We start from the raw sequence: 12,500 nt of genomic DNA on the forward strand, positions 1-12,500 counted from the left end.
TTTGCTTTCTATTTTATATATAGGATTTTGATTTTCTAACTGCATTTACTTTACAAGTTAATCATTTTTCACTTTTAAGTACAATATTGGAATGTTGCTTTAATTTTTGTCAGTCCAAGACAACAAAATAGTAAATCAGCATTAAATAAGGAGCTCTAGTCTTAATCAAAGACCTGGTTAATCACTATGCAATGTATGTCACATATGTGTTTCTAACTAAGGATTCATTGACATACAGACATAAAATATATGTTTACACACATGCATATATTGTGTGCATATATATGTATATATAAACTCATCTATATACACACACATATATATATATTTGAAAATATAAGAGCAAATATGGAGAACATTTAGTACTAAAATACACAGTAATCAAGTAAATCAATGAGATTATGTATAGTAACAATAAGTACGCCTCCTAGACTGGGCTCATTTTTGTCTATGCCAGGGTGTCATATCAAGGTGTTGCTTCTGAGTCAGAAGAAGGAAACAGTTCCTATTGGAACTTTCAAATTACATTCTCTAATTTATTTGAAAGAAAATAAGCAGAATGTTCATAATTGTAGAGCTTGCTCAGTACCGATGCATTTAATAAACATAAGAGGATTATAACTAAGGCTTGAACATTAATAAACATTACAAATGTTGATAAATGGATTTCTAATTAATTAGTAAAGGTGAAATCACCCTTTAAAAGACTGCTGTAGGAGGGTTTTTATTTTTAATTAAGCTATCATTTTAAAAAATATGTAGAAGTAATTTCTGGAAGGATGTTATAACTTTCAAATGTGTGATGTAATGGACAAATTATGTTACCATTTTAAGAATGTCTTTTACAGAAAATTAGCATAAACATGGAAAAACAAATGTAAATATCTGGGAGGTCTGTTTTGCATTCCTTATCTGTCTTGTCAATGGTTAATATCTGCTGATGAGCAGTTACGTTCATTTGTAGCTCTCCAAGTGCTTTCCCAAGATAAGTAAGCATCATTATCCTCATTTTTCAGATGGAAAACTAAGAGATTGTGTTACTCCCACCAGAATAGACAGCATGTAGAAAGCCAAAAATAGAACTCATTTTCCATATGTAACACTCAGTTCTGTATCCACTGGACCACACCACCTTCCCACAAGCATCAGTCACACCTCATGAGCTGCGTAGCTGAATTTTAGGCGCACAAAGAGAAAATTCCTTTTTTAACTCTTACATTGAAGACTATGCTTTTTCACTTGTTTCACAGCTGCAGATTTTTACGACATCCTACTAACTTCTGGAATTTGTAGAATTTGTTTTAGCTGAGCTTTTTGCTAGCTACAAAGCTCGTACAGCACAGAATAGGGAAAAAATGCAGGAAACACATATACTTTAAACTGTTCCACATGGAATAAATTCCACCTTAAGGAATGAAGCCGGAGAGAACTCTGCATAATTCCACAAACACTGCTTAGTGTACAAGTGTGGTCAACAATGTGTTGGAAGTTATAAGGATGCGTAAGGATAGCACACATGTAGCAAACCTCACCTTCAGCACTGCTCCCTCAGCCCCCCACCACACTTTCTCAATTGCAGTCATTCTATAAAAAAGCAGGCTTCAGAAAAAGTATAAAAGTACAGAAAAAAACCTCTCCTTTGGTGAGACATGAAAAAGTAGACATTTCCTGCAAGCTCAAAAAGAAGAGGGCAAATGCTGTACTATATAAAATAATGCCATGGTAGGATACCATAAGCCTGAAATAGTGTAAAAGAAGATGTGGCTAACATTTAAAACTGATTTAAAAGTAACTTCTTTTGCCTGACAGAAAAATTTTAGTTGCTTTCTAAGAAGGACTACATACATTTACTCAAATACAACACTATTTACTTAAAAAAAAAAAGCAATAGTAATTGCTCCAGCAATCTCTGCAAATCTAAGGATTATTATGTGTCTACTCAAACCATTGCATACTGTCTGTTGCAATGTGATTGCACCACATCTCTTTCACGCTATTAAGAAGTTAATTCTGATGACATAGATATTCCTGAGGTAAGAACCTGAGAAGAACTCTGACCAGAGCTACAAATATATCTAATTATGTAATACTTAGTGCTAACAATGCTTTGAAAAAATAAAACTCATGAAGTAGAGCACATGCCACTAACTCCTTTGGAAGATATACTGAAGGAATTTGCAGATTCTTACACTTTTGGTAACTAACCTTGCCTTACAAACTGCATAGCAGACTAGACTGATGATATAATCCATTATTGTAATTTCTATCTTCCCCCTGCTTCCAAGAAGAGATCCTTTACACAAGTAAAGGGACAGTCATAACACTTGCTACAGCAGACTGAATAGACAAAGTAACCCAATTGATAGGAATATTTTCCACTGTAAATACTACAGAAACTCAGACATTAAAATAACTATCGGGGGGGAGGGGGAAGGGGATACTATATTAAAAATATCTCTATTTTCATTTGAAGGAGTTCATATTTACTGTTTTTCAGGAAATTCCATAAACATGCTAAATTTGAAATTAAATGTATTTATCACCTGGCTTGACAGGTCTGTAGCTCGACCTTGACTTTTGTCAAAAGCTATTATTTCTGCTCTATGCATCACCACTCTAAAGAAGTTCTCAAAATGGATCCTAGTCAAGAGTTCTACAGAAGATTCAAGGGACAGAAAAAAAAGCATGATTTACTGCTCCCTTCCTAAATAGATTTTGTGAAGCTGTAAGTAGTAAAAAATAAAAACATATTGTTGATAGTATTATATTAACTTCTTTCAAAAGAATTCACTGAGTATACTAAAGAAAAACAGTAAATAAAACAGTAGCACTTCTATAACTATGCCACAATTCAGTATGCATAATAACTAATGGAAAGACTGAATTATTGCAGCAAATAAATGTTCTGTACATATCTCTTTTCCACATTAATTTTCCCCTTTTTTGCTCTTTTTTTCTACTATAAACGTTTCTTAAAATTTAGCCTTGATTTTCTCCCCAGATTACACTGTACAGGGGGGAAGGGAGCACACCAAATCTTCTCTCAAATCCTCCTCATTTTGGCTTAGATTTCCCTTATAGCTCCATCCAACTGTTGCTGCTGCCAGAGCTATAGTTTCCTAACTATCCAACTATACTATTCCTAACTATCTAACTATAGTATCCTAACTATCCTATATCCAGCTATAGTTTCCTAACACCTTTCAGAACTGTTAACACTTCCTGCTATCAAAGAAGTGCTTCATCCTCCTCCTCTTTTTCTTTCAGAAGCACACATAATTGTTGCTAGTTATTTATAGTATGCAGCATGGTCACGGATTCATATATTTAGGGGTGCATTTGCCTGCATATTTTTACTATATGAAGCCATGATGCAAAAAGAAGAGATGTTGTAGCTTCTTTTGCCATCAGCTGTGTGATCAGTAGAAACAATCACTCCCTTCCTTTACTTCTGATACTTAGCAAAGATCTCCTCTTCCTGCCTTCTCTGTTCCTGCTCTCAGCATGATTTCTTGCAGCAGGTTATAGTCATCCCTGTCCTTATGTCACCCATGAGTCTTCATTTTTAGACTCTGCTCTCCTACTTCAAAAACTTCCATTTAAGGGACAATATCAATTTCTGCTGTTTTCCAAATCTGCTTTAAACTGATAGCTTGCAAAAGCCTCTCACTTCCATTTTTAAATTGGTACTGTATCTTCACATATCTCGCAAGCCTTCAGGGGTATTTCAGCATCTAAAATTCAGCTGACTCCAAATGTATGAGTTCTGAGTAGGCCTGTAGAGGCCTCAGTAGTAGCCTTCAGTTACCTGGTCTGTTGGACCCACCTGAAGGTAAGACTGCAGGAGGGCAGAAGCATGAACATGGATGTACTGTGCTTTGCATACAGTCTGAAGAAAGTTACCCATGAATTATCAGAGAATATCATTTTTCCTGGAACAAACTGTAACACACAAACATGTGTCTCTCTATGACAAGTAAATGTTTTATGCGTAAACAAGAATCATAAAAGCAAACAGCTGTAATAAAAGCATCACTTTGTGTGCTGCAGTTTATATTCAAGATGCTTTTTGTTTGTTTGTTTTTGTAGGTTTTAGGTGTCTCACAACACTGCTGTAAAACAGTTCTTGCATTTATACTTTCTGTGATGTTAAGCATCTACAAAGGAAAAACTTCTCCACAAGAGTGTACAGAAGGACATGGTTTAGTGGAGAATGTTGGACTGGATGATCTTGGAGGTCTTTTCCAACCTTGGTGATTCTGTGATTCTATGAACATAGAGTTATAAGTTTTCTAAAAGCTGTATCCAATTACAGTCCTGAATGATTTGAATAATAGACTGCCTGACATATTCCAAGATAAGTGACTGCTACATTTCTTCAGTATTAGGGTCATATACTGTACTTATCTATTTTTACTCCATGATCTCCATTGCCTGGTAATAAATTAATTTCTCACTGTTGGTTTGGCATGTGCCCTACAGTTAAATTCATTTTCTCTCCAATTGAAGGAAGAAAAAGTTTTCTGAAGTATGACAACTATTCTTATTTTTAGAACAAGTGGCCACAGATTAAATTTAGAATATTATTTTAAGAGGGACATTCCCACATAAAGTCTTAAAAACTCTTTTTTTATATTTTCATTTTTAGAAAATTACCTGATGATGGAAAACAACATGACTGTAACTATATAACTACTTGCATGTAAGACTTTTAACAGCGTATGGTTATCATTTGAAAGAACAGCTTTTAACAGTAGAGTTTAAATTTTTCTTGTTTCCTAGAGAACAAAAGACTTCAAAGGACCTCATGTACACCTGCAACTATTACCAATGGTAGTGACAGCTGAAAAACAGGAAATCACCAGGCAGTAGCAACAACCAGTTCTGACATGACCAGTTGTTTCCAGACCAGCAAGTACAAGGTGATGTTCCAGGTTCCTCACTAACCAATGAGCTCAGCAGTACCAAGAAAAAACCATTTTGCAGATTTAACCCTTTCATACAGAACTTCTTTCTGCATTGTCGTGTAACATGTATGACAGTATTTCACATTTTCAGAATGTGAGACATGAATGACTATGCATCATGCAAAATGACTGTATTTCCAGCTTGTTACTGGCCCACCTGGAATTTAATTGCATCCCAATTTGCAGCCTTAAGTAAGGCTGATAGCTACCACATAATCTGAAAGTCTACCTTATAAGCACAAAACCTTAAAGCCTGTAAATATAATGCTGAATTATTAGCTAGAATTGTTTATTCCTTGAGTCAAATAATTTGTTACACATTCTTTACTTAAGAAATATTTAAGTATGTAATTTTACATATGAATTCCTCACAGACCCAACACAACATATTTAACAGCAGTTATTAGAGTAGCAGAGTAGGTTCTAGATATCAACCACATAAGAAACAAGGCTAGGTTAAAAGATGCTCATGCCTATATGTTGCTTTCTTCTGGTCACTCCCACCAACTTTCACAAGGTCAATTCCCCTGTGCTGTTGTTCCTTATTATTAAATTGCAAATTTGCATTGGAAAAAAAATTGATTAAAATAAAATTAAATAAACAACATCAAGAATGCAAACTACTATTCTTTTCACCAACAAAGGAGTGCCCCCCATGATTTTGCTAACCTTAATTGTACCTGTAGTTTTGGGATTCCCTAATAGGAAGTGCTAGAAAGCAGACTGCAGTAACTGTATGAATCGTGACACATACTCATATGCCACTGACTATAAATCTGTACCCTTTTTATTTGCGCCCACAGCTGTGATTTGTATACTTATGAAAAAATAATTCCAAATAGGAAAATGTCATAATTGGAGACATGCATTGCAAGCAACCACAGAATTAATAACTGTGATTTTATGTAGCTTATTTTTGATAAAGTAGCAAATAGATTATTTGAAAGATTTGTATAGTTTGTATGTGTAATTTGTAAGTACAGATCTTCCCGAGGCAAAGAAAAAAACAGATTGAAAAAGAAGGCATTATTCTTAAACAGGCAATATCCATCCATTTCTCCAGATTACAGAAGTATTTATTTCATATCAAAAAGAAGCTGCCAGCCTTGCATGTAAACCAGAATTTCACAGGTGAAAGTATTTCCAAAAAACTGCTTTGATGACTGCCTCAAAAATATGATCAGCTTAAATTAAGACACCTCCTCTGCTCTTCTATAAAGGATACTTACATCAATGACTGATGAATCTGACAGACTTAAGCCCTCTAGGTCTGCTGTTAAACTTGGGGACAAAACAGCTGCTGCAGGAACTGCCACAGGAGTTGTTACAGGGTAGACTAAAAGTAAAAAATGATTTGACACTTAATATAAAATAAAATACCAGGGAGGATAATAATCTACTTTCACTATGTTTAAAAAGTTCATACACCTTGACATAATTATTTTACGTTCATATTTTTCCTGATCACAAAAGATTATATTTACCAGGCATTGCAGCAACGGTCAATATAAACACTGAAAAAAAAAAAATTCGAGATACATTGTCCTTCTTATTCACTTTTACCTTACATTTAATCCTTCCATCTGTTCCATGCTGTGCAGCAAATTTTTGAGTTACGCATGAAGTATATATTAATGCAACACTAACATTTGATGCACATGTAGAAGTAAACCTGAAGAAAAGCACTAAAAAGCACAGAAAAAAGTAGCACCAGCCCTACTCTACCTTAACACAATAACATTTTAATCTGTTGTTTGAAACGGTCATTTTTAGTATCTTATTATAGTACCATAGTGCATAATGTTGCACATTACACATCTATGGGTACTTGAGGAAGTAAGCTGACTTCAACAAAAAACAAGTCTAGACATAGAAAATTCTCGAAAGAAATGTTTTACATCCCAATACATTTCAGACTGTTAAACTATTCTTAGCTCTACAGTAAACAAAATCATGTATAATAATAATTTTGTATAAGAAAAGTTACTCATCTGGGTAATATATATATATATAATTTATTTTTTGGGGGGGTGTACAATTTTTTTTTTTTATACAAAAAATGAGCAGGTTCAACATTTAAGACATTTAAAATTTCACTGAATCAACTGGATTGAATTCATGTTGTAGGAAAAAAATGAGACTTTAATCAAGATACTTACAGTCATCTAAATCTAACAGAGACACATCTTGTTTATTTGGAGTTTTTCTGTCTTGCACTGTTTTTTCTTCTTTCTGCCAAAACAGATGAATATTTCATCTTTTACTATCACAGCAAAACAACAGCCTTTAATACTTTTATAGTGGCAGTGTATATATTCATTGCTTAGAGCTCAGCATTTAAAGAATTCACCTTGTGAGAAAGAGTTCAATGTACATGCAAGATCAACCCAAATACCACATTAAAGTTTGTTCACTTTTCTGAATCCTGTGTTTCCACTGTATTTTAATAACATCTGCTATTCAAAGAAAATCTGCTGATAGATCAGATACTTCTGAGACCACTAGAGACAAACTTTTTAATATGAGAAAAAGTCATAAGAAAGTCATTATTTTCACTTACCTAAGAGGGGGGAAAACCTGTAAATATAGATCTAAATAAGAGAATCAGAATGCCATGTTGCCTCTTCTGGCCTTCATTTCAAAGACACCACTTACAAGCTGCTACACTTTCTTCTGGCACTCAAGATACATATTTCTAGAGATCCCTTCACAAGATCAGCAGATAGAGTCACTTTCTTTGAATGTCATCACAGAGTAAAATGACCTACCTTGCCTAAAAGTATATTCAATTTTTCTAGTCTCTCAGCTTCATAACCAGTTGCAAACTAGTGCTATGCCAGGATTTTTTTTATTTTTAAAATTTTTGGAGAATTCACTTCTCAAGAATACACAAAGAAAGCAGGTTGATGTTCTCACTATTTGAACCCATCAATGTTAAAAACTATCAGACTCGACATGGGACAAAATGATACTGCTCTTCATTTTCATCCAGTGAACCCATGGTTCAACCATACTATCCCCTGGGCTGCACAAAAAGAACGGTGGCCAGCAGAGAGAAGAAGATGACTGTCCATCTCAGCTTTGCCCTCATGAGGCCCAGCTGCAGTACGGCATCCAGGCCTGGGGCCCCTAACACAAGAAAGACGTAGAGTTGTTGGACAAGGTCCAGAGGAGACCACAAGGATGATTATAGGGCTCTCTACTCACAGAAGCAACACTCCTACAAAGAGAAGAGAAAGAACCAAGGAGACCTTATGGCAGACTTACAGTACTTAAAAGGGGCCTACTGTTTGTCAGAGAGTATAGCAGCAGGACAAGGGATAATGGTTTTAAGGAAAAGCATGGTGAGATAGTGGAGCAGGCTATCTGGAAAACAAATGGATGCCCCATCACTGGATGTGTCAAGGTCAGGTTGGATAAGGCCCTGGGCAGCCTAAGCAGGTGAGTGGCAGCCCTGCACATGGAAGGGCCTTGGAACTGCATGGTCTTTAAGGTCCTTTCGAGCCCAAATCTTTCTGTGATTCAAACAGAAGGTATTCTCTTATGAGGTCTTTACAGATGTGCATTAGGTACTCCTGTAGACAGAGAAGAATCGTGGAAGCTTTTTTATTAATAATTTTTTCATTTTTTAAATCAACTGACTGGAACGTTCCTAATCACTACAGTATTTGAGTGTTCTACTATCGCTGGTTTATTAGTTCCATGACACCCCTCTAGACCAATGAAATCTGAGAAAATATCTTAAAATGAATTGCAATATGGTGATTCCATTCCTTTTATGTTTTGTCTTAGTGTCTCCGCTGCATTTCTGAGTACCTGTTCAGTCACAACCGCAAGACTGCATTTTTTCTCTTCCAATGTGATTACTGGCAACTCATTTGGCTACTTTATTTACTTCTGGGAAATAAAGATAAGTATTATACTTCATAACTCACAGGTGCTACCTGAATGATTTGATTACTATTATTTGCATATATGAATTACTTCACATCTAAGAAATCCTACAAAAATTGACAAACACATATTTTGTTTACTGAAGACTGAAGCTGAGAAAGTCATTATATGACACTAAGAACCTTTAAGCTTGCTTTTCTTTATTCTGTTGTTTGTTTTACCATCCTGAAGTAGTTTCTAAGTATATATCACAAAGATCACTACGTAGATTTGTAATATACATTTCATTTCTGGACTTCTCTTACTTTGAATCTGCAGTGTAAAAAACCCCAACGCATCAACAAAACAACAACGACAACGACAACAACACAACCCTGCCATCTGGGAAATATAAAACCAGGAGCAAAGTAAATCACGATAAAGCTAATATTAAACTATGATTAAGTGTTATCACTTCAGCCAAGTGTGTCAAGCTCACACACATACAGAGGTACTAAAATACATAAATATTTTCATATTCATATGTATATTTCCAGATATATGTATGCATACATTGTATACATGTTTCTGTACAAAACATCACAGAAATCTATTCAAATTAGTCTTGCCTAATATATGTATATATGATTATTTTTTTATTTTTTTTTCAAAGAAAATAAAATAGATTGGCTTTCTAGAAATAATGAATAGCCAGTAGCTGCAACAAATACTATCAACAGATATTTCTAATGAGTGAAAAAAAGCTTTGCATTCCAAATCAGGGTAATAAAAAGGTTATGACGTGTCTGGCATTTCCCTGTAATAAATTTTATTTTTCTTCTCTTAAAATAAACCTACAATATAACCAAGCTTCCTGCCAGGAGAGCTCACTATGGGAAAAGCAGAATACTAAACAAAGAAGTTAAGCTATATTCCATCAAACATTTCTCCATTTGCAATTCATCTTGGTAATAGAGATAGAACCTGGTAAATGCATATAGGACTTGAAGCAGGAGATTTCTCTTGCTCAATGCATAATTCATGTGCTCCGCCTGCAAAGTGTGTAAAATGAGAATTTCACACCGCAGCATGAGCCATGGAGCTGCAGAAAAAAGGCAGATGAAATCATATTTTGCTGTGTGAATTTTATTTCTTATCCTCCCAATATTTATACAAAACCATCATTGACAATCCAAATGCATTGACAGATCACCCACTGTTTCCATTGTGTTAGCACTTGAAAAGAGATCAGGCAGAAAGATAGACAATTTGTTTTTGTATATTTTTTAAATAGTGGATCAGGTTTTTAACAGCTGAGTGACTGTATTATACTTGTATAAGGAGGTCAACAGTAGCTGATTTAAAAATCCCACTGCAGAGACACCTACTTACACATGCATCCTCAAATCTGGCTTTCTACTGTAGAAATGCTCAGATCATATTATGTACCTGAACACTTTCAACTATACATATTTCAAAATTATATAAAACACTGCAGAATAAGAGAGGGACTTTACTATTTACTGCAGCTCAATTGCAGTGAATACAACAGCTTTTACAAAATTGTTCTTCAAGAAAAAAATAGAACACAAAAATATTAGTAATATATTCATGAAAAATAATTGGAAGTTTGTGTCGCCTATTTCTATACTAGAAGATGCATGGGTGAATGTGTAAATTAAGCTCTCATATGAGCATAATCAAACCTTATTATGAAAACTGTGCTAAACATGGCAATGGTACCCAACAAAATACAGAACTGTAGACAACCCTCAGAACATTTGTTAACTAACAGTTCATAATTTGTGGCACACTGAATAAGTATAAAAATAGACCCTACTAATTATTCCTCTCATCAATGTGTTTTTTCAGAAAGTATTTTCATTTTTATTTATAATGATAAGAGAGCTCAAGAAATCATCTCCCCATCTACAGTGGTCACATTACAAATGTTCCTGTAGCAGAATAATACAGTGTTTTTTCCAATTAAAATCTTCCAGTTGAAGAAAATGCCTTTCTGAGGACCTAACTGAAAAAGTCTGATTCCTGGATGACCTGGAGGCAGGAAGCAGAAAAATTCCAAGTTTTTAATGGAAGTAAAATAAATATGAGTAGTTCCTGTAAAAGGTACTTTGATACAATGACTCCATATATGACTGTATCTGAAATGTTCTTTACAGATTGTTAAAGTATTGCTTTTATTTCCAACTTTGAAGGGCCATCAGGGTTATCATTAGTTATCTACACTTCTGGTCACAAGGCTCAAAATAGGTACCTGTACAAAAATCAGTTAAGCTAGTCATTATAATAGTCGCTCTTGAAAGAAAATATGTGTGATTCTCACCTCCACCTCCTTATCTAATTATGCTTCTGAATATAACTATCAGAAACACTTGTAGTATAAATGCAAGCATCCTCTGTGTGCAAGAGCATTAAATTCACATCAGACTCCTGCCCAATTCATTCAACCTTTACTGTTTTCATATACCACTACATTTGCCATGTCAAAAAGTTTTCAAGTACAAAGCGTTTAAGGAACATTTGGATAGTGAACTCTATGCGATCTTTTCAACTACCTCCTTGTCATCTTGTTTTTACTGCCATGTATGCAAACCCACTGTTATTTAACATTTTTGTGACATTTTAAAGCTTTGCAGTTCTTCAGTTCTACAATGTGAGTCTGATCAACTCTTCTGTCAATGGCTTAAAACTTCCTTGGTTCCCAATACATTTCTTTTTAGGTGCCTCTTAAGTAAGGCTTTAAGACTACTCCAGCAAAGATCCAAATGTTTGATAATGCTCTACTGACTTCAATAAAAAAAGTCCCAGGCTTCTTAGACATTCCAGTTCTCATATTACACAGTACATTGACTTCACACATTCTCAGCCACTGTTTTAAAATATAAAAAGCTTACTTATACTGGTAGTCCTCACAAATCCTGTGAAGGAACTATAACAGTTTAAATAATCGTAGTGAAAGAAATCACAAAGGCTGGTCCTGATGCTCTGAGGAAGGACAATTGCAGCAGAGGACACGTAGTTATCTGAACACAGTTGTGTAGAGACTTCTCAGCGTAAAGAGCCTTTCTTCCTCAGCTGAAGGAATATACCTGAACAGCTTAACGTTACTGACCTCTCTCTTAACTATTTGAAACACACTTGTCCAATAGCTTCTACAATTGTATCAAATGCAACAGAGGAGTCAAAATTCAATTAAAAAAAAAACCAACAAAAAATGATTTGAAATATTGTTACTTCATACATTTAGCAAGGAAGCTAACATAACTTGAAGTGATGGAACAATTTATATGCTTTATTCCTATCAAATAGGAAGCAATAAAAGTCGATCACTCATTAAGGATATTAATTGTACTAGTCTATGCATATACCTGTAGTAAGTAATTCTACTAGCCTATGTATATATCTCAAGATAGATGAATGATTCTTAGATGCACCCTTTAATATTTTATATATATACACAAATATATGTATGCATATAAAAATATTTAACATATCTTACCTTTCTAGAGATAGCATTTCCAGATTTTTCAGCTTCTGAGTCACTATCAGAGTCCGATTCTGACTTGGAGTCTGAAGAACTCTCATCTGATGAACTAGACTCTGTACCAGAGGAGCTGTATGTGTTTCTGGTTTTGGAGA

At 34.6% G+C, this 12,500-nt stretch overlaps 1 protein-coding gene across 4 annotated transcripts in view; it reads right to left on the reverse strand.

Moving 5' to 3' along the window:
* Window positions 1-12,500, reverse strand: part of AP3B1 (adaptor related protein complex 3 subunit beta 1) — a 136,683-nt gene that overhangs the window by 41,779 nt on the left and 82,404 nt on the right. For all 4 annotated transcript variants that reach the window (XR_004305544.1, XM_015848602.2, XM_015848603.1 and 1 more), the window contains 3 exons: window positions 12,361-12,500; window positions 7,127-7,199; window positions 6,197-6,303 (listed from right to left, as the gene is read on the reverse strand). The exon at window positions 12,361-12,500 is cut by the window's right edge and continues 35 nt beyond it. Coding sequence is in view for 3 of the 4 variants with exons in the window: in XM_015848602.2 (XP_015704088.1) it covers window positions 6,197-6,303; window positions 7,127-7,199; window positions 12,361-12,500 (320 nt within the window). In the remaining variant the exon portion in view is untranslated. The remainder of the gene's footprint in view (window positions 1-6,196; window positions 6,304-7,126; window positions 7,200-12,360) is intronic.

The sequence above is a fragment of the Coturnix japonica genome, chromosome Z, assembly GCF_001577835.2.
Source record: "Coturnix japonica isolate 7356 chromosome Z, Coturnix japonica 2.1, whole genome shotgun sequence".
NCBI classification, from domain to species: domain Eukaryota; kingdom Metazoa; phylum Chordata; class Aves; order Galliformes; family Phasianidae; genus Coturnix; species Coturnix japonica.